The sequence below is a fragment of the Vanellus vanellus genome (assembly GCF_965231255.1).
Source record: "Vanellus vanellus genome assembly, chromosome: 2".
Classification (NCBI taxonomy): Eukaryota; Metazoa; Chordata; class Aves; order Charadriiformes; family Charadriidae; genus Vanellus; species Vanellus vanellus.
In genome coordinates, this window is record NC_138906.1 from 60573917 (window position 1) to 60593256 (window position 19340).

At 46.9% G+C, this 19340-nt stretch overlaps 1 protein-coding gene across 1 annotated transcript in view; it reads left to right on the forward strand.

The window, feature by feature from the left end:
• EEPD1 (endonuclease/exonuclease/phosphatase family domain containing 1) overlaps positions 1 to 8903 on the forward strand; it is a 68655-nt gene extending 59752 nt beyond the window's left edge. Inside the window, exons 4-7 of the mRNA XM_082479894.1 lie at positions 861 to 995; positions 2316 to 2448; positions 8049 to 8243; positions 8351 to 8903. Of these exons, the coding sequence (XP_082336020.1) occupies positions 861 to 995; positions 2316 to 2448; positions 8049 to 8243; positions 8351 to 8550 (663 nt within the window). The 3' untranslated portion in view covers positions 8551 to 8903. The remainder of the gene's footprint in view (positions 1 to 860; positions 996 to 2315; positions 2449 to 8048; positions 8244 to 8350) is intronic.
• The last annotated feature ends 10437 nt before the right edge of the window (positions 8904 to 19340 follow it).

Genomic DNA, 19340 nt, shown 5'->3' on the forward strand with positions numbered 1-19340 from the left:
GGCTGAGAGGTCTAGACCAGATTTCGCGCCAAGAGACTGAAGGAGCCCAGATATTTTTAGCTTGCGGGTGACAGAAGTCTGTGAGATGGCATTCGGCATGGGGAGAAGGAGCATGCAGCATCATCTACCACAGGCCCTAGCAGTCACCCAGTAAGACCACGAGGCACTGAGGTTAGACAGGGTTAGACAGATAATCCTATGGGTATTAAACTGCCACGTTATTGACCATGCTCAGAAGAATCCGATGCCTTGACGGGACGAGGAGGAAATGAGGACCGTCTCAGCCCAAACACGTGCACAAGAGGCGGCATCTTCATTTTTCAACCCCGCGGTGGTCCTGAACGTGCTCCACCTGTAAAAGATAAAAGAGCTCATTAAATCCTTGGCTGGACCAAGCGGTGCTAAAGCTCCCTGGGTGTCCACTAGCCAGCGTACGGGCGCGAGGGGCTGCGAGTAGCAGAGCAACACGTGTTTCAGCTCAGCGCACTCAGTTTTCAATGGGGCTGCCCAGAGACCGTTCCTCCCAAATCCGGTGAGACTTTTGGCCAGGGGGTGAGAAGCATTTCTACCTGTTTCTTTATCTCCTACTGATAGGATGCTGTTTCTCCTTTACGCTTGTGCACAGCAAGTTGGGCTTCCTGCCCTCAGCAAGCACCAAACCCAAATATAAACCTGCATCGTCTTTTACTGCCTCTGCATATTTTGGGAGCAATGTACACCACTGTGAATACCAACAGCGGTACTGAAACTTGCAGGCAAAAGTTTCACCCGGGGGCTGGATTTGGACAGAGTGTGGGGGTTTTTACCTTCTTACTACTAGCTTTTATCTTTTTATTTTTCTTTTTTTTTTTCAATTCCAGGGTGTTGAGTATTCTGGCTTCCTCTGGGATACAACAGCTGGCATTGAACTGAAAGATGCTTCATCTCAGGAGAGTACTCAGACGAATGGCAATGGGAAGCACTCATATCCTCACCCATATCTTGCACATTTCAAGGTAACTGCTGTTGTGGCAACCGACCCTTGCAGAATTGAGCTTTTATGAAAAAATTTGGGGTTAGAAACTGGAAAGACACACAGTCTTCTCAAAAAATAAAAATTTGCATGGGGCTCTAACCCATCTCATCACTTCAGCACTGTGTCATGGCTTATTATAGGTCGAGGCCATGAGACATACCCATACAGAGCCTTTATGCATATGGCAGATCACCAGAATCAGTCCTTTCCTCCGCTCCTGTGGGAGCAAACCCTGCCACAAGGCAGCGTTCAGGTTGGTGGATCTTCGGTAGCATCCCCAGCCACCGCGAGTGTGACAGAAGTCACCAGTCACCTTGTTCTGCTTTTACCAAATTAACACAGCAAAAACGAGGTGTGTATGCAGAAGCAGCCAGCCACAGGGCTGCGATCCTTGTCAGTGCCACAAATTGTGTGAGTGGAGGGGATTAAGCGTAGACAGAACAGAGATAGAGAGGTGTGTATATATATATATATATAGCACAGTGCTCCTGAGAGACTTGGGCTAATCTATCTTATGTTGCTGGCATACCGCAGAGTTTCCATTTTAAAGCTTTTTCACCAGGCTGAACCTGTCTGAAAGAACATCATGCGTTTTGGAAACTGTTCTTGTACGTATTCTTGAGTGAACATACAAGCAGAGAGAGCCCATCTCTGCACAGACTGTGATGGAAGGGTCCAGGCTGGGGAACTTGACACCTCAGGTAGTGCTTTGAGAGAAGCATTCGTAAAATAATTATTAATAAATAAATTATTATTAATAATTGATATTTATTAATTAATAATGAAAATAGTTCACTATTAGGAGTAAGTATTACTTGTGCCAAGTGAGTCCTAGAAGGTAAGCAGCAGATTGCAGGGAGCCAACAGCTCCTTTCAAGGTACATTAAGTTTCTTGGTTAGTCTCTGTGACGGGCCAAGGCTAATCACAAGAGAGTCATAATTAGTCCATGTAGTGACCACGACATTATTTGTACCTTATTCGCAACTGGTTTTGCATAAACTGATTTTCATAAGCAGCCAGCTTCTTTCTGCAGCCGGGGTGGAAAGAAGCTGTTTGCTTATGCAAACCAGTTTCCCCAGAACTGGAAGAGTACCGGGTTATTGCAAACAGAGCTGCAGAACACCTTCCCCCTGTTGCTCCGAAAAAGAAGACCAACCAAAACACTCCACACACATAGTGAAGTGAGTCCTAGTCACCCAGATTTACTACCGAAAGTACTGGAAACAGGTGCCTGGGTTTGCTTTGTGAAATTCCATGCCCTGTCTGCATGGCATTGATTTCTCCTCCTTCCTCCCCCAGGTTGGGATGAATGATCTAACGCTGGTTAACCTTCATCTGGCCTTGTCGCCCTCGGCCGGAGAGAATACCGGGAAGAACCACGACAGCCACAAACTGGCAGCCTTTGCACAGACTTTGCAGGAGACACTGAAAGGTACGGCTTTTTTTTTTTTTTTTTTCCTGCCAACTATCACATGCACGCTGCTCATCTTATCTGAATTTGAAAAGAAAATAAAATCTGTCTCAGTGGAGGTTTCACAAACAACCTCGTCAGCTTCACATTGTCTTTACTGGTATTTGTATTCGAATGACGCATAGTGTGGCAAATAATGCTTTTCCCCTGCTCGCTGTCCTGTAGTCTCTCCTAATTAACACAAGCAGCGTAGGGCATCCTACTGGCTTTGACGCCATTTTTTCAAATGAAGTTCCTTCTGATTTTACGCCAGTGTCAGAGCAAGTTCAGGTCCCCCTCAAAAAAAGACACCAGGGTTAAGACCCTATTTTAAGTGCTTTGTGGAAATGATGCCTACCTGATAACAAAACAAAGTTTAATGGCTTTTTTCAAAATAAATAGATTCTATATATTTACCTTTGGATAATCGGAAGCACCTCGGCAAACCCATTGCAAATCGGGAGATGCCTGTTAATGAGAAGAGACCAAATCCTGCTTTGGTACCTGGGTGTAATATGCAGGATAATTCTGTCGGTTTCAAATATGTTGCTCTGGTTTTACACCAGGATGAGGGACACCGGAATTTAGATCTGAACTTGAGCTATGTAATAGCCAGCTGAATTTCTTTCCCTCCTTTCTGAGAATTTGCTTCTTATTCTGCAGCTTGCAAATCAAACTCCATTTCCTATGAAGCAGAACAGTGGGTTTCAGATTCGAAATGTTGCTGATCTTTTTATAGGAATAGAAAAATCTAGCCCTTCGTTTACGGCTTAACAAAGATGCAGAAGGGTCACAACATTATTTGCGTGATGATTTTCAGCTTGGCCCAGTTCAGCAAGGTTGGTCGCTTGGAAGCTTTAATATCCCTCTTGTATAACACAAAAGGCATTTGCAGTTTTTATGCGTGTTCTATTGTTTTTCCTTTTGAGCTGCGACAAGGCAGTCAGAGCTATTTTTAAGTGCTACTGATTTAAGTATTTGTCCACCTACCTTGAACCTGGAAAGGATGAAGGTAAACAAAAGGATCGTTTCTTTAATCCCTGAAGGCTGAACTGAGACACAGATAAATGTGTAGCTCTTCTGAAGTCAATGGGGTTGCACTTCCGCTGCATCTAAATTTAGACTGCTGATGTTAGGGCTCCTCTTTATGACATGTTTTTATTTTCATATGGTAGGCGTGTTACTGGAGCATGTTTGTTCTTGGCTTAGTCTTTCACAAAAGAAGACATTCAGGTTCCTCTGAACTTGTGGGACGTAGGTCTTGTTTTGTAAACAAATGGTAGTGCACACGTGTTACTTTGAAGTATTGAATTACCTTGCCAAAATCAATGTCATGCTTAAAATTACCGCCATCCTTCAATTTCTTCCAAATCAATCCATAAAATATGGGTAATAAGAACTGATTTGTCTGTGGGTACTGCAGTAAATTGGAGTTTCTGCTCCCATTTTGCTAACGGATGCCTATTCTCTTATCTTTCATTCTTACGAAGATGCACATGAGCATCTGAGGAAATTTGGTTACTACCCATAGTCTCCTGTAATGAAGAGAAGTAGTGTCCCCATATTTCTCCATCAGACCAGTGGGTCCTGGTTCCTTTTTTCCCTCTTTCTTTTCCTTCAGCAGTAACGAAGAGACATGGTGGCTGTTTGCTGCTCATAGCTAATTCCCTGCAGCAGCCTTTCTGCCTTCTCTCAAACACTCCTCCTTTTCACCTTCAGTGTGGTGACCATGGGTGGCACAGAGAAGCTATTCTGGATGTGCTGGTAGTGCATGGACCCAGGGAGCAGGGTGTTGGCTTAGTCATCTTCTCCCATCTGGCTTGACCATATTCCACCATTTACCCGGGCATCGGGCACTAAGCTTAGAAGACCTCTGAGAAGCGGTAGGGAGCCCCTTAGCAGATGATGTACCATCACATCTTTCTCATCGTCTGCTTCTCACTCTCTCCAGGAAGGACTTGGGGTTTAAGGGTCTGTTTAATTCATGAGGAGACTCATTTGGGACATGAAAAAGTCAGGGAGAGTGTCCTACAGGCGTCTCTTTGGACTGCTACAGAGCAAAGGAAGGTTTCTCGGTTCCTGCAGGAAAGCAGATTTCGACACTGCAGGGTTTCTGCAGGCACTGAAAGTCCCTCAGCTGATCGTGTTGGCACACTGGTGCTCAGCCGCTGCGGCGCAGGGCTGAGTTAAGGCAGCACTTTGCTTTGCTGGCCGAGAGCCACACGCAGAAACTTCTGAAAGTCACTGGTGCTTCAGTGAATTTGCAGGTGCGTTTGCAAACAGACCAGACTTTTTTCCTCACCTAAAGAGTTCTCTGTTGAGAGCACCAGGGCTGCTGTGAGCCTAACGGGTCTGTATGTGTGTGGCAACACCCCTGGGAGGTAATGGGACACGTGCCTGTCTGCTGCGGGATGTATGCCACCGTGTCCCACCACTCAGATGCTCTGGGTCCTCGTGGGACAGTAAAATCTGTGAGAGGGACCTTTGCAGCAAAAGCTGGGTTGGTGAGGGACCGCTTGGTAATGCATCCTGCGGGAAGAGAAAGAGGACCAGATTGCATCAACTGAGCCTCTGCTGCCCAGTCCAGAGAGGGGTGAGCCCTACCAGTCTCAAACTCTCGTCTCATCCAAAAGAGGAAAATCACGTCACAGCACCAGTAGCATTGTCTCAATTTGCTTTTTTCCACTCATCTGAGTGTAACTGTGGACATTGCGACTGCAGTTTTTGATCAGTTATCATCCTTCTTTGTGGGCAAGGGCATGAATACTTCTGGACCTTTTGCTAATTTTGGCTGAGAGCCGTCCAGGCTGACCCGTGAGACCTGAAACAAAACCACTGGGCTGCCGTGCCTGGCGTTGCTGTCAAAGGAGCTGGCAGAGGCAGGAGAAGGGCTGAGAGCGAGCCAGGACAAGGGGAGATGAAGTTGGTAGGTATCTAGAAGATTGGTGTTGCCTGCTTTTCCTGCTTAGTGCAGGGCTGCCCAACTTTTTCCCCGGTGATTCTCAGTCATGGGGAACCCCAGAAGCTCCTGTGAGAGGGGACCAGAAGCAATCCTTTCCCTCCCCAATGGCAGATTGGGTTTCAGCTTCTTTGACGTGCCCCAGTCTATTTCATCTGTCAACTTTATGCTGCGTTATGATCTCATGCTTACTTATTCTGCATGCAAAAGTTTAAATGGGTGAAGAATACAGTGATTTTCTCCCTGGGCGTGCCGCAGGCTGACTTCTTACCTCCTTTCAAGTACATGTCCAGGTGCTGGGTCTTTTAGCCTCTGCTATTTCTAAACTGTCCAGAACAGAGCAGTCAGTTAAAATTTTCACCTCTGAGTATGGTTTTTTGATAGGTTTTTCATGTAAGGGAAATAGGTTTGAGGATTTGCTAAAAGAAGTGCAATTATTTTAAGAAAAGGAAATAAAAGAGAAAAGAAAAGGAAATAAAAGAGAAAAGAAAAGAAGAAAAGAAAAGGAAATAAAAGAGAAAAGAAAAGAAAAGAAGAAAAGAAAAGAAAAGAAAAGAAAAGAAAAGAAAAGAAAAGAAAAGAAAAGAAAAGAAAAGAAAAGAAAAGAAAAGAAAAGAAAAGAAAAGATAAAAGATCAGGAAAGAAAGAAAAAAGAAAATGAAAGAGAAGAGAAGAGAAGAGAAGAGAAGAGAAGAGAAGAGAAGAGAAGAGAAGAAGAGAAATTAGATTTTGTGCAGGATCAAGATACTGCTGTTAAGATCCCTGCTTCTCTGTCATTTTTAAACACTGCCCCCCAAGGAAGTGCTCCAGAGGTTTCTGTAATGGCCTTTCCCCACTTATATGGCCAAGCTGAAAGCATGGAAGGACCCTAGTGCTGCCTGGCCCATTAAGCAAGCATTAGTCCTGAAGGACCGAGGTGGTGCGGTCACATTTCAGGCTTCCTGGTCCTGCCGAGCAAGAGATCTTGTTTTTTTTGCGATGAGATGCTTGCAAAACTGCCACTTCCCAGCAAGCACTGTCGTCCCACTAGACAAGCGCTGATTTTTTCTTTTGGGTTCTGCTGGAGCTTAAAATAGCTTAAGTTCCAATTTGGGGGTTTTGTTTCTTTTAAAGGTGGGACGGCCACTGTCATGAACACTTTATAGAGTAATATTTAAACCTCATGTCATTTCCAATATGATTTGTGACTTACAAAGGGTGGAGAAACCACAAATAGTTTCACTATATTTTCATCACCCCTCTCTGCATCTTAGCAAGCAGCATGTTTTGAAGTATTTATTTTTGTAGGTCATACGCTGTCAGTCTCGCTGCTCTCCTGCCCTTTCCCAATTAATCTTTCACGCAGTGCAAGACAGGAGCGGAATAGATTTTGTTGTTGAACTTGTGCTCCCTCTCCTGGTTAGCTACTTCTACAGCAACAGCACAGAACGAGGAGGTTTATCCGTGAGCACTAGGTATGGTACAGCGATCTGTCCGTCCACCCCATCTCCTCCCACACTTCAATCCCAGGAAGGAAAAAGCTCACAGACCCTCATATCTCTCTTCACTGAAGTCAGCTTTGGGTTAATTTTTGGTGCATTTGTGCCTCCTTGTAGCATATTCCTCCTTCTCCAGTAACACCCTGTAACGCAGCAACATCTCTGATGAGCTCTCAGCATTGGGTTTGTCGTGTCAGACATTTCTGGCAGTGGTTTGAGGTGGGCACTGGGGGCGTGCGCATTGTCCTCTTACCCCAGTGCACAGCCGGGATGTCTCCATCTGCAGCTGTGGATCTAGGAGAGCAGACGTTGTGAGTATGAAATGGGGTCCAAAGTTTCTTTTCTCACTTCATTAGGGTTGGAAATATAATGTAATGAGGTAATTTTCTATTCCCGTGAAGACAGGATTTTTCAATGAGCATTTCAAGTCATTCCCTTTGGTTTTTTGAAAATTCAGCCCTAGACAAAATCTAAGGCATCCCAAGTTCAGCAGCGGCCCTTCAGTCGGCCAAGCAAAGGAAAGCTGCTGTAGTCAGGGAGTGTCCATGCGGTTGTGAATTCATCTTCTGCCATCGGTCTTGCAGGCTGCTCCTCGGACTTGTTCCTTAGGATTTCTTAAATGCAGAGGGTTGGAATGAGCACTGTGCTTTTGGGACTATGGTATATACCAGCATAAGGCTGTGTCTTCCTGGGATCCCCAGAAAACTGTCCTTGAGTCTTACAGCAAATCTATAAAAAGACAACGTCAAGACAAGTTAAAGCCAATATGTGTTTCTTGCATAAAAAGAAAACAATAAGCTTACAAAGTCACAGATTTCTGTAAACCTCTAAGACCAGAACTGCTTGTCTTTTAGTTGCTCACTATCAATGAATAGCAAGCAAAGGGTGCCAATATAAATGAGATGATATTTAAAAACAAGCATGAAATGTGTACTGGCTGGTTTTTATTGTCATTAAGAGAATGGCCATGAGTAAATAGCCAGTGAAAAAGGCTTTAAACAGCATTTCTGTCAGGAGTTCAGAGTAAAGTCAGCTTTGCCACTCAGTATTTGTATTTTTCCTCCTCCATTTATCCTCTCTCCTTCTTGTACTTAAGCGATGGGTGCCCATTCCTTCCATTCATTTCCATTTTTCCTGTTTTCTAGGAGAAAAAGACGTGATCATTCTCGGAGATTTTAACCAGGCCCCAGACAGCAGCGACCACGACATCCTGAGGAAGGAGAAGTTCCATCACCTGGTCCCTTCCAGCACCTTCACCAACATCAGCACAAAGAACCCACAAGGGTCCAAGTCACTGGATAACATCTGGATCAGTCGGAGCTTGAAAAAGGTTTTCACAGGTAAAGTTGCTTATTAGTGAGGTCATGTAACCTTTGTTAGATTAGCGACGCGTGTCAAATTTGGGCAATATCACTTATCTTTTTCTCTGCGATTCTTTTTCATGCAGGCCACTGGGCTGTTGTGCGAGAAGGCCTTACAAACCCATGGATCCCTGATAACTGGTCCTGGGGTGGGGTGGCTTCGGACCACTGCCCAGTGCTCGCTGAATTTTACCTGGAAAAGGACTGGAACAGGAAGGAGGTGACGCGGAATGGGAACGGGGTGACAGTCGAACGCAACGATGCCCACACTAAGCACGAACGATGACGTGAACTTGAGGGTGCCTCTTCTCCTCCCCAGGGAGCAGCCGAAGGCTCTGTTGGCTCATGGCTCAGCGGCACATCAGGACTCCTCTCCCTCCTTCCCGCTCTCCTCCCAGCACCCAGAAAGCATCAGCACTTGATTTTGGTGGCCCTGGCTTTGTGCCCCTCCTGGACAGTTGTGGGGTGTCTCACGGCAGTGGAGCAATCTGCAGCTTTTTCGGGGGACACGGAGGACATTTCCACCCCCGGAGAATTGGATGAGAATTGTACAGAAAATAAAGTGTACTTTTAATACTGTACGGGATCTTTGCTAAAATGCAGCCGAGCAGAGCTTTGCTGTGAGGGTGAGGTGCGAGTGACGGTGATTTTCCTTCGCCTCCTTTGTAAATTGAGGGAATGAGAGAGGCCCCAAAAAGAGAGACACTGTGGAAATTCTTAGCAAGTTGCAAATACCATTCAGCACTGGCAAAAGCTGCCGGAGCTGGTCCCTACGTGACCTGAAATGAGGCCTGAGCGGTCCCTCCGGCTCAGCTTGGAGAGACCCCGTTCCTCCACTGCTCCATGTGGATGTGGGGGCCTCTTGTCCTTCCCTTCCTCTCTCTTTATGCTCCTGGCAGGGTGCATTTTGCCCCAGAAGGGCTTCCTGGAGCTTGGCTTTGGCTTTTTGTTTGGCGTGCAGCATTCAGTGTTGTCTTCTTCCTGCACGCTGCCTTCAGGAGCTGGGAAACCACCGACGTGTCCCTCTGCAGAACCTGGTCCACTTCTCCAGTGCCCTTTGCTTTGCTCCCTGTTCGAGGATCTCACGGGAGCAGCCCTTGTCCTCTGGCCTTGCAACTGGCATCAAAGAGGAGATGTAGCCCCGAGTCTTTGTCTAGGAGTCGGTGTTCTGAGCAGGGCTCTGCATCGGGCAGAAATAGGTCATACATCAGCGGGAGGTCTGTAGATGAGCCCACATTCACGGTGTCACTGCAAAGGCGGATGCATGTCTTGCACTGACCTCTGCCCATCAATTTTTTGGTGGTTTTTAATTTCTCCCTCTGAAAGGCCAGGCAGTTATGCATCACTTTCCTGAGCTTCATTGCTGCTTAAGCCTGGTCCGGGCACCCCAACAGGGAGTCTGAATGCAGCGTATGGTCATCGTGCATATGGCAGGGATGGGGTCTGCTGCTGAGGAGGTCTGTGCGCATCCTGGGTGGGGAGGACTTCAGTCAGCAAGCTGCCGTGACAGCGCCGGGGAGGGACCATTAAATTTGCCACCTACATAACATTTTTCAAATAGCAATTAATAAACGGTGACCTCGGAAGAGAAACATACAAGGACCGGAAAAAGCAATTCAGCATCTGCAAAAGAAATAGGTTGAGTGTGACAGGCACTGAACTGAGCTGCCCGTTAGCCCAGTGCCTCCTGCTCCGGACTGCAGATGACCACATTTTGCTGCTGAGTGGAAAGGAAAGCTCTCTGGCACGGCTCATCGGGCTATAAAGGGAAAACTACTCCTGACAGCAGTGCCACACCGAAGGAGATGATGTAACTGAAGGGTTTAGAGCAAAACAGTATCATATTCTTGTAGCATTTTCATTACTTTCTGAAATACCATCTCATTTCAGGTAGCAACAACCGAATAAATTCACATGGAAACTCACACAGTTGAGTATTTCAAACAGCTCTTCTGACTATGCACAAAACTAAACCTGGAGGAAGGTTGAGTAGTCTGGGTGTGAATCAGTCTGAGGGAGGTTTTATTGATGTTTCAAGAGGTTAAATGAATGACTAAGAGTTCAGCATCAGATCAAAAATGTATCTTTACTTGCTCAGCATTCCCTGTTGAAAATGGGAGGTGGAGGTGTTTGTCCCTGGTCATTAAAGAAGCCAGTGGGAGAGCTTGGCTCCAGCTTTCACTCCGGATCCTTGCTGCTGCTTTTTCTTTTTCCACCAGGCACAATTTTGCTGTCCCCCAATCTTAATTTGAGTGGCACCAGATCCCCCAAGCAACTCTCACTGGACCACTGCAAAATAGAGGTGAGGAGGCAACAGAGTTGCCTTAGTGGAATTCATATCACATGAGGTGAGCAGCAGTAAAATTCCCAAGAACACACCCACTCTCTTGTACCAACTAGTGTTTGGTAGTGTTTCCCTGCTATAAACGTATTTGGAGGCTGAAATGACATTATAGCTCTAGAAATAAAACTTGAAAGGACCAGATCCCATTTAATTTGCTGCAAGTATGAATAAATGCAGAGGCACCAAAGCCTGGAGAAGCACCTGCAGTCTCCTCTGTGGGTGGTGGTCTGCACGCAACAGCCCTGATGGTTGCAGGAGGGCTCCTTGCTTTGGCTGATGAGTTGCTAATTAGCACGGGCTGCCGGCAAGGGAAACGAGCTGAGCCACTCTCCTAACCCATGTGTGAGCCGTAGGGAAGGTTAACGAGGCTGGTCTGTAGCCTGCAGGTTGCTCAGCCCAGCCTGCTGGGAGGAAATGGGGAGCTCTGGAAAGGTGATTATTTGGTGAATAGAAAGATGCTTTGGAGTCTTACAGGGTCAGAGGGAGGAGGATAGAAGAGTTTGACACCTACAGGTCTCCACTTGCCTGCACGGAGCATCAATATGAGGTATGTGCCTGGTTACTTCATGTTGGGAATCAGCAGTGCCTGATCGTCTTGATGGTTTCACTGGTTTTAAAAAGCTTGCTTCGCTTTTTGTGTGTGTGACGTCCTTGGAGTATGACGAAGTGGTTGTGAGCCTGATGGATTATGGAGTTCCCAGGAGCGTTTGTCCTGTTATGGTGGCTCAGAAGCTGAAGTGGTGGCTGGCTCCCTCCTGTGCTTGCGGGAGCAAACCTGAGTAGCAATTTTATTTCAAGATGCTTATGGTAGACGCTAGGTTTGCCCAGCTTTCGGTAGTTGTATTGCCCTGGCAGTGCCCAGGGAGGCAGCAACGATGGAGGTGGCACAGAAACGGTGAGTCTTCCTTGCAAAAGGCGTGACACATGCTCTATACCTTGCAAGTTTTGGGCTCCCTTCAGGAGCCCAAATTTTGTGAGGCTGGGTTCTGCTCGATAAGTAATGTCACCAGCAGCTACAGACTGAGTTGGTCCAGGTTTATTTTTTCTTAAGTATAGTCACTTCTGGAAGGCAATTCAGCTCACCCATGTGCAGCAAAGGGTGGTGGAGGTCTTTCCTGCCCACTGCACGTGGAGCCTGGCCCCTTTCTTCCAACTAAGCACTGCCTCTTATCACCTCCTGACGCATGCCAGCCTCAGACCTCCCCTGGCCAGGTGATGTGGTGACAACTGATGTGCAGCCTGTGGTCCCCATGGTGGCTGTGGCTGGTGAGACTGCACAGCGGTGGCTTCTGCAGGGGAGTTCTGGCCTCCTCCTGGCAGCCTGTGAGAGGAGAGGTGGTTCCTGGTGGGGCACAGATGAGTGTTCAAGTTGAGTTTCTACCTTTTAGCACCTGCTGGAATAAAAGCTTAAAGCAGCACCCCACTTGATGAGGCTGAGGGAGGTATGTCTGATGTTTGGCCTCTCCTTGTTGCTCCCTGGGGTGAAGGCTTTTAAAATATCCACAGCCAAATTATTCTCCTTTCCTATTTGCTCTGACCTGTTTCCTTCAGGGCACAGCCTCGTCTTTGTCTTGTGGGCTTGTTAGGAGGATTTATTTGGCAAATCTCCTTTTGGTCACTTGGCTTTGCAGTGTTGTTGCACCAAGCAGTGCTGCAAATGGCCTAAAAAAAAAAAAAAGGAGTTGTGATACAAGAGGAGTATTTTTTATTTTGGAGAGCTGCTAAAAACCTCTGAGGATCAAACACAACTCAGTAACTGTCCTGGAAATGAACTTCCAAGAACCAGGTCGTAGCAGCAGCGGGTTGAATGTTTCCTGGTGCAGCAGGGGTGGAAGCTTGATCACACAAGGTAACCAGCCTTGGTCTTGGCACGCTTGAGCCCTCACATGAATTGGCGCTCAGTGTTCCTAGAAAAGGTCAGAAGAAGATCTGCCCTGGGGATTTCAAGGTTTTTCTAGACATCTAAATGCCTTCTTTTCAGAACGAGTTGATTTTTGGTTTTAAAACTGGTGTCTTGAAGGAGTATGCTGGCCACAGGCTGGAGCTTTGGGTTGTAAATTCAAGCACTCAGAAACTGGGTGGAAATGTCCCATATTTAGGTTATGAGCTTTTCCTTAGCTGCAGGAAGCAAGGCAAAGCCACGCAGGCATTTCCCAGCCTTTGACTTTCCAGATTTCGCACTTTCCTAGAGCTTCCTAGATGAGAGAAACTTCTCAGGAGGCTCGTGTTCGTTTGGTTTTCTGAAACAAAACACAAAGTTCTCCCCCATGCGAGGAGTCACGTTGATTCTTGTGGGAAACGTAGCCTGCAGCAGCTTTTTTTTTGTCCTCGGAAGAGAGGCAGCAGTGACTCTTTGTGAATCCACTGCTCTTGAGTTGTGACTAAAGTGCCTTGGCAGCAGCCTGCACAGCTCTCGCTGTCACCGCTCGGCAGTTCTGGGCTGTCCCCCATGTACCATGGAGCGGGACGTGACCGCAATTGTAGACGGAGCTCTCGGCTGTTTATCCCAGCCTGTGCTGCTGACCGGCTCCTCTGCTCATTCACATGGGTTTGGGTTGGGTTTCCTCCCCCAGTTAAAACACTTTAGGAGATAATAAGGTTTAACAGCTTATAACTTTGAAGCCACTGAGAACATACCTTGTATGAGGTGTTGGTACAAACCTTTCACTGTTCCCAGCAACATGTTGGCTGCTGCCAGTTGCTGCTTTGGTTGTAAGTGATGTCAGGAGGCTGCAAGTCTGGGATCGGGTGCTTCTTACAAGAGGCCACACATATAGAATCATAAAATAATAATAAGAGTTGGAAGGGACCTTAAAGATCATCTAGTTCTGACCCCCCTGCCATGGGCAGGGATACCTCCCACGAGACCAGGTTGCTCAAAGCCCCATCCAACCTGGCCTTGAACACCTCCAGGGATGGGACATCCACAACTTCTCTGGGCAACCGGTTCCAGTGCCTTACCACCCTCAAAGTGAAAAATTTCTTCTTAATACCTAATCTAAATCAACCCTCTTCCAGTTTGAAGCCATTCCCCCTCGTCCTGTCACTTGTAGAAAGTCCCTCCTCAGCTTTCCTGTAGGCCCCCTTTAGGTACTGGAAGGCTTCTATAAGGTCTCCCCAGAACCAATCCATATATAGGATAGTATACAATATAAAGACACGTGCACATTCAACCGTATCCTTGTCCCATCAGGTAATAACAAAATGAGATTATTTTGCTTGTTTGTTTTCCAGGTTTTTAAGCCTTAAGTAATTTTTACCTCCACATCTGGGAGTAAAAAAATCTGCCATGTAAAATAGAAGCAGCTAAAAGGACTTACTCCAGAGTACCCACAGGTTACATGTACACTTAGGAAATATGTGTCTGGGTGACCCTTTGATGACCCATCCTTCTGGCCGTCTCGTAACCCTGCATGCTGAGGTGTTCCCAGCCTGAGGGACACCCAAAGGTGTCTCTTTATCAGCTGTATGAAAGCACAGACCTTGTTGAAAAAGAAAATGGAATGTGTACAGACTTGAATTGCAATATTGCTCGAACTTTGTGTGAAGAGGTAACGCAAGGAGCACCAGCACTGAGCAATCAGAGCACTTTGCCACCAGTTTTTAGGGAGTGACCTTCAAGGAAGTTCTTCCTTATCCAGACCATCCCTTCAGACCTCCTTCATTTCTTGGCACACTGGTAGATGAGAGGGGCTGCCTTGCAGCTGGGTGGTTACTTTACGTCTCTCTTCTCTTATCGCTTGAGGTTATTGGCCGGCTCCCGTGAAGATCACTCACTATGTGCCTGTCTGGCCATCTTGGTAGTCTTTCGTACTCTTGTTTGGGGGCACCTTAACCTGATTCTTTCAACTGTAGGACTATTATTCATTTTCCTAGCAATTTTGTGGTCACGTTTCTCTTCCTCTTTGCACGTGAAGTTTCCCCAGCTGCTTTAAAGGGACTTCTCACCCTGTCTTCATCCACCCGTGTGCTCCCTCGGATCAGGGAGGTGCCAGAAGTGAAGCACTTGTGCAAGGTTTCCTCCCCACCTTCTTCTCCGTGCCTGGGGGGATGTATGGAAGCATATGTGGAGACCTGAAGGGTAGCAGTACTGGCCAGCTGATACACACCATGCCTTTCCCTGGCTGTCACCTTCTGGGACGGAGAGAGTAGTAAATCTGCTTGTGGCACCATGCTTTGCTTTATGCTTAGAAATAAGCCTGTCCCACCAGGCTGGGGACCTGCCGCTGCTCCTTTCTGTCTGCAGCAAGAAGGCAGCAATGTAACAGGCAGGGCTCTCAGTCAGGAAGGTGTGACCAGAGCTACACTTAACCATGTTTTTCACTTCAAAACAGAAGGAAAAAGATTTCTTTTGCTTTTGGGACAGTTGAGGACCCTTGAAGGAGCCTCAAAAAGTCAGGGGGGTGGAGGGGAAGTGTGAGAGACTGCAAACACGCAGGGAGCGGGGGGGTAGTGGGAACACGCCAAAGGACAGGTAGGAATGGCGTGGGGGCTCCCCAAAGTGATGTGTGTCTAGGACATAGCTGCAACCTGGAGGGTCCTAAGGAGAAGCGTGGAGAAATGTCTGAGCAAGGATGCTGGAGCTGGGAGCTGGGAGCTGGGGCAGAGAAGGCCTGGGACAGGAGGAAGGATGGAGATGGCAGAGCAGATGGAGAAGTGAATCACAGCTGGAGGCTTCTCTGCATGGTCCTGCATGTCTGGTGACAGATCTTTCCCAAACCTGGAAAAACTTATTTTCTGAAAGCTGGAAAGGAAGATCAAAAATACAGGGGACATCAGCTTTTAAATATTGCAAGGGGCAGGGGGAGGAGAAGAGGTTGAGTCAGAGATCACATATGGATTTTTTTGGTGGGTGGGACTTACTCTCTAGGCTCAGGGGTTGATGATGTGGTAGTGAATATATTCTTGAGATAAAAAGGAAGGCGCAGGACTGGGATTAAATAAACACAGCCTGGAGGATGAGTGCTAGAGACCAGGGAAAAAATCCAAGCAGGAGAAATAAGCAAGTGAGCTGGAGGACACAGCCTGACTGGTCTCTTGTTTGCGATGTGGCATGAGATGGAAGTCAGACCCTAATGTATACACGAGACCCTCCAAGCGCAATTTTCAGGGCGCTGCTGGGACAGGGCCTGCACATGAGCTCAGCTCTGCTATGTCAGAGTAGCTGTGGGATGGGGCTGGTGTTGGTGTGTGCCCTCTGTTCCTCCTCCAAAGCCCCACAGCATCGCATAGGCCAGCGGAGAGGGTCCCTGTGGGGAGGCGTCCACCCTGCTCTGACCCTGTGGCACAAGAGGAGTATCATGGCCTGGAGCCACTCCTGCATCACCAGCCGCGTTTCTCCTGCCACTGAGTTTTCTCAGGATTTTTTTTTCCTCTTCAAAACCATGTCTGTCCGAACCCAATCCTGTTCACTCGCATGAGCCCTGGCTGTGTGGTCTCCATCCGTGTTCTTTCTGGCTTCATATGGTGTACAGTGTAGTTGTAACTTCGGCCTTGGTCTCTTCATTGTCTAAAGAGCTGAAATAATGCTGTACTTTGCCTTGTGTGTCCATAGACACTTTGGGAAAAGGGGCTTAAAGTGTCTCAGAGGCACTATGCAACTGGGGACGATACAAAATATTTCAGCAGCACCATAAGGAATTAATTTAGACAACTTCAATGGGAAGGGTATGGCCGTGCCTTGAAAGGTAATCCCGATGGCATCTTTGTAGTATTGAATCAATGTAAATGAATGAATTAAAATTCAACATCCAGATTTTCTTGATTTAATCTAATATAGACTTTCAGTTGTGAAAAGTCCATAATTGATCGGGGAAGCAGAACTAGATTCTCCCCTCTGTATATTAAAGATACACAATCTCATTTTAAGCTGCAAGCTGAAAAGAACTCAAAGAACTTCTTAATTTGGTGCTAATATATTATGAAAACTATTAAGACACTTTTACATGAACGCTTCCTTAAAAAAAAAAAAAACAAACACAATTGTTCCAGCTGTTTCCTTTTGCTTTTCTCTTGGCTTGGACACTGCCTCTCTCAACTTCCACCCTGACTCGTGTGTTGTCAGGCTTCCATCCTGGTTTCCAGCATAAATGGTTTCCAGCTTTCCCTCCTCACCAGGCAGGCAAGAGCATCACTGGGGTCCCCTGGTGCTCGAGTTGCTCCTGAAACTGTTTGCAGGGCGTCCAGCTTCCCAAGCCTGGCACTCAAGTGCTGGAAAAAAGGATTTCGGAGTTGCAGTAGTCCTGCGGATCACCTGTAACAAGCGTGAAATATATTCACTACTGAAATATACCTGCCCAGCAAAGCTCAAGGGTTTCACACTGCTGGCACTGTAGAAGGGACATCTGGGATGCACTGGGACAGGGAGACCAGTGGTGATTTGGCAGCCTGCAGAGGGGGAAGCTTTCAGGCTGAGTTTTCCGAACTAGCTAGCAAGGGAGAGGGGATGTAATGCAATGATATTTAGCTATCTTGCAAGGCACATCAACTAATGACTTCTAAAGTATTTTCATTAAAAAGAACCCACAACCCTTAAATGTTACCCTTACATATACGTGAGGGAGCTGAACCATAAGGAGATGACAGGATTCCCTGGGGATAAGCAAGCACATTTTATAATGTGAGAGGGGACAAAGAGCCCTGAAATGAAGCAGCAGGGGAGAGGGGGGGGACGGCTCAAAGTGTTAAAGCAGAACATTTGGAGTTGCCGTTTCCCACATGGATGGCACTGAGAAATGTATCGCAGCCAAGTGGCTCCAGTGATGCCTCGGGCCATATCCCAGAAAAAGGGAGGGTGTGTAACTCCCTTGTGAGCAGCCAGACCTTCTGACAGAGCAGAGGGAGCTGTACCCCAATGTAAAACTTCACAGACCCTTCATGACTCCAACCCCAAGTGATGTTTTGCAAAACTGCATCAGAAAGCCCTCTCCTCCCACGTACAGCTTGGGGTGTCCAACCAGCTGTAGAGCCAATGCCATCGAAAGAGAGTAACGCTCTCACACAACATGATGTAACACTTCATTCTTTCATTTAACTTTATTTGTAAAAGTTGTATAAAATGCCTTTTAAAATTGGTCTGGTGAAACAGGGAGGCTTTTCCAATGTTGACCAGGTTTCTGTATAGGAATAACGTAGAAGTAGTGACACGTGGATACACAGGAAAGCAACTGAGCCAGACTGCTAGGAAAGGCTGTCGTCACATCATTGACATCATGAAACTGTGTAGTGACGTGAGCTCACATGCACCGCTGTCCATATGCTTTATTACAGAACTCCAGTATCGTGACAGCCTCCTCACAGCAGAAAATTTACAAAAGCTTCAAAATTTGAAACACTTTTACAAAGGAGGAAGGATAAATCTGATGCTAAAACCAGAAGCTGACAGCTCCGTCTATTGCTACAGTATTACTGTGATACTGACCACTTCCAGACTCCAACCTTGCACAAGGCAAATCTATTTCTAGAATAACATAGAACAGAAGTTTAATGGCACTTACTGCTTCGAAGAAAATGTGAATGGGGAGTTGGACTAGATGATCTCTAGAGGTCCCTTCCAACTCTGAAAATTCCATGATTCCGTGATGCAGGTCTTCCAGGAAAGCAAAGAGACCTGTAGTGGCGTTGAGGGCTACAGAGTGGTAAAAGAGTCAACTGGCAGTTGGACAAAGGGCTGTAGGCAAAGCATGCTGTGGCAAAGCAGGGTAACTAGCACAGCCTCCTGGTTTCAAGGACACGTTATGCACATACGCTCAGATTGTAAGACATTACTACAGGGGGAGGGGGAAAAGCACTTTGTTTACATAGAAATCACTGGAGGACAGGGAATTCTCTCCTGTAAGAAAAAAAAATCAGTTCAAATTTGTCCCTGTAATAAAGAACCGGCCCTTTAACACACCCCTGGATCAGCAAAGTGAGCCAGATTCTTCCATGGCGTAGCTCAAACGATCTCTGCCCGATTTACTCCGAAGACAGCTTTTGACTGCAATCTTTGACTTGACCTCAGCCGTGTGTGGCTTTCTTCCTGCTCCTGGCAAAGGAGCCAAAACCTGGAGCATGTGGGTGCGTGTCTGCAAATGGTTCCCGTCAGGCTGCTGCAACACCGTGACTGCTCGGCATGGCTCTAAAACAAAGCTGGGCAGGCGAAGTTGCCAGTGATCAAACTAGACAGCCTGAAGGGGGGAAGGAGAGGAAAAAAGGGCTTTTATTTCAGCGTACAGAGGCTGAAAGGCTTTCAGCTCATGAACAGCACTGACAATACAAAATTAAAGCTGCTGCGAGCGGTTCTCGGTCCCTGCCTTGAAAATACCCAAATTTAGTAAATTTATGCTTGTGGAGTGCGTTTTCTTTTTTAAAGCAGTCAGCCAGCCAGCCGCTGCAAACGCACCTGCAATACTATCTAAAAGGCAGCTGCTTTTATGGGATTATTAAAAAACCTTCAGACCTCTTAGCCAGCGGAGAGCTTTTCCTCGCAGATTTTTCTACGGATCAGAAAATGCGTTCTCAAGACTTTGCTGTTGTGGTTGGTAATGTCCTGGGTGTAAAATAAGATGGGAGGGTTATTCCATCTGTTTCATTAAAAAACAGGATAAGCGGGGAGGGAGGGATACCAGGGCTCAGGTCCATGCAAATGTGGTGTGGAGGAAACCTTGGCTCTATCTACTCGCCTTATCCAAAGCCAGGCCTGTTACCCGTGGGCCAAGGTAGAAGGGGAAGAGATGGTAGAAGGGGAAGAG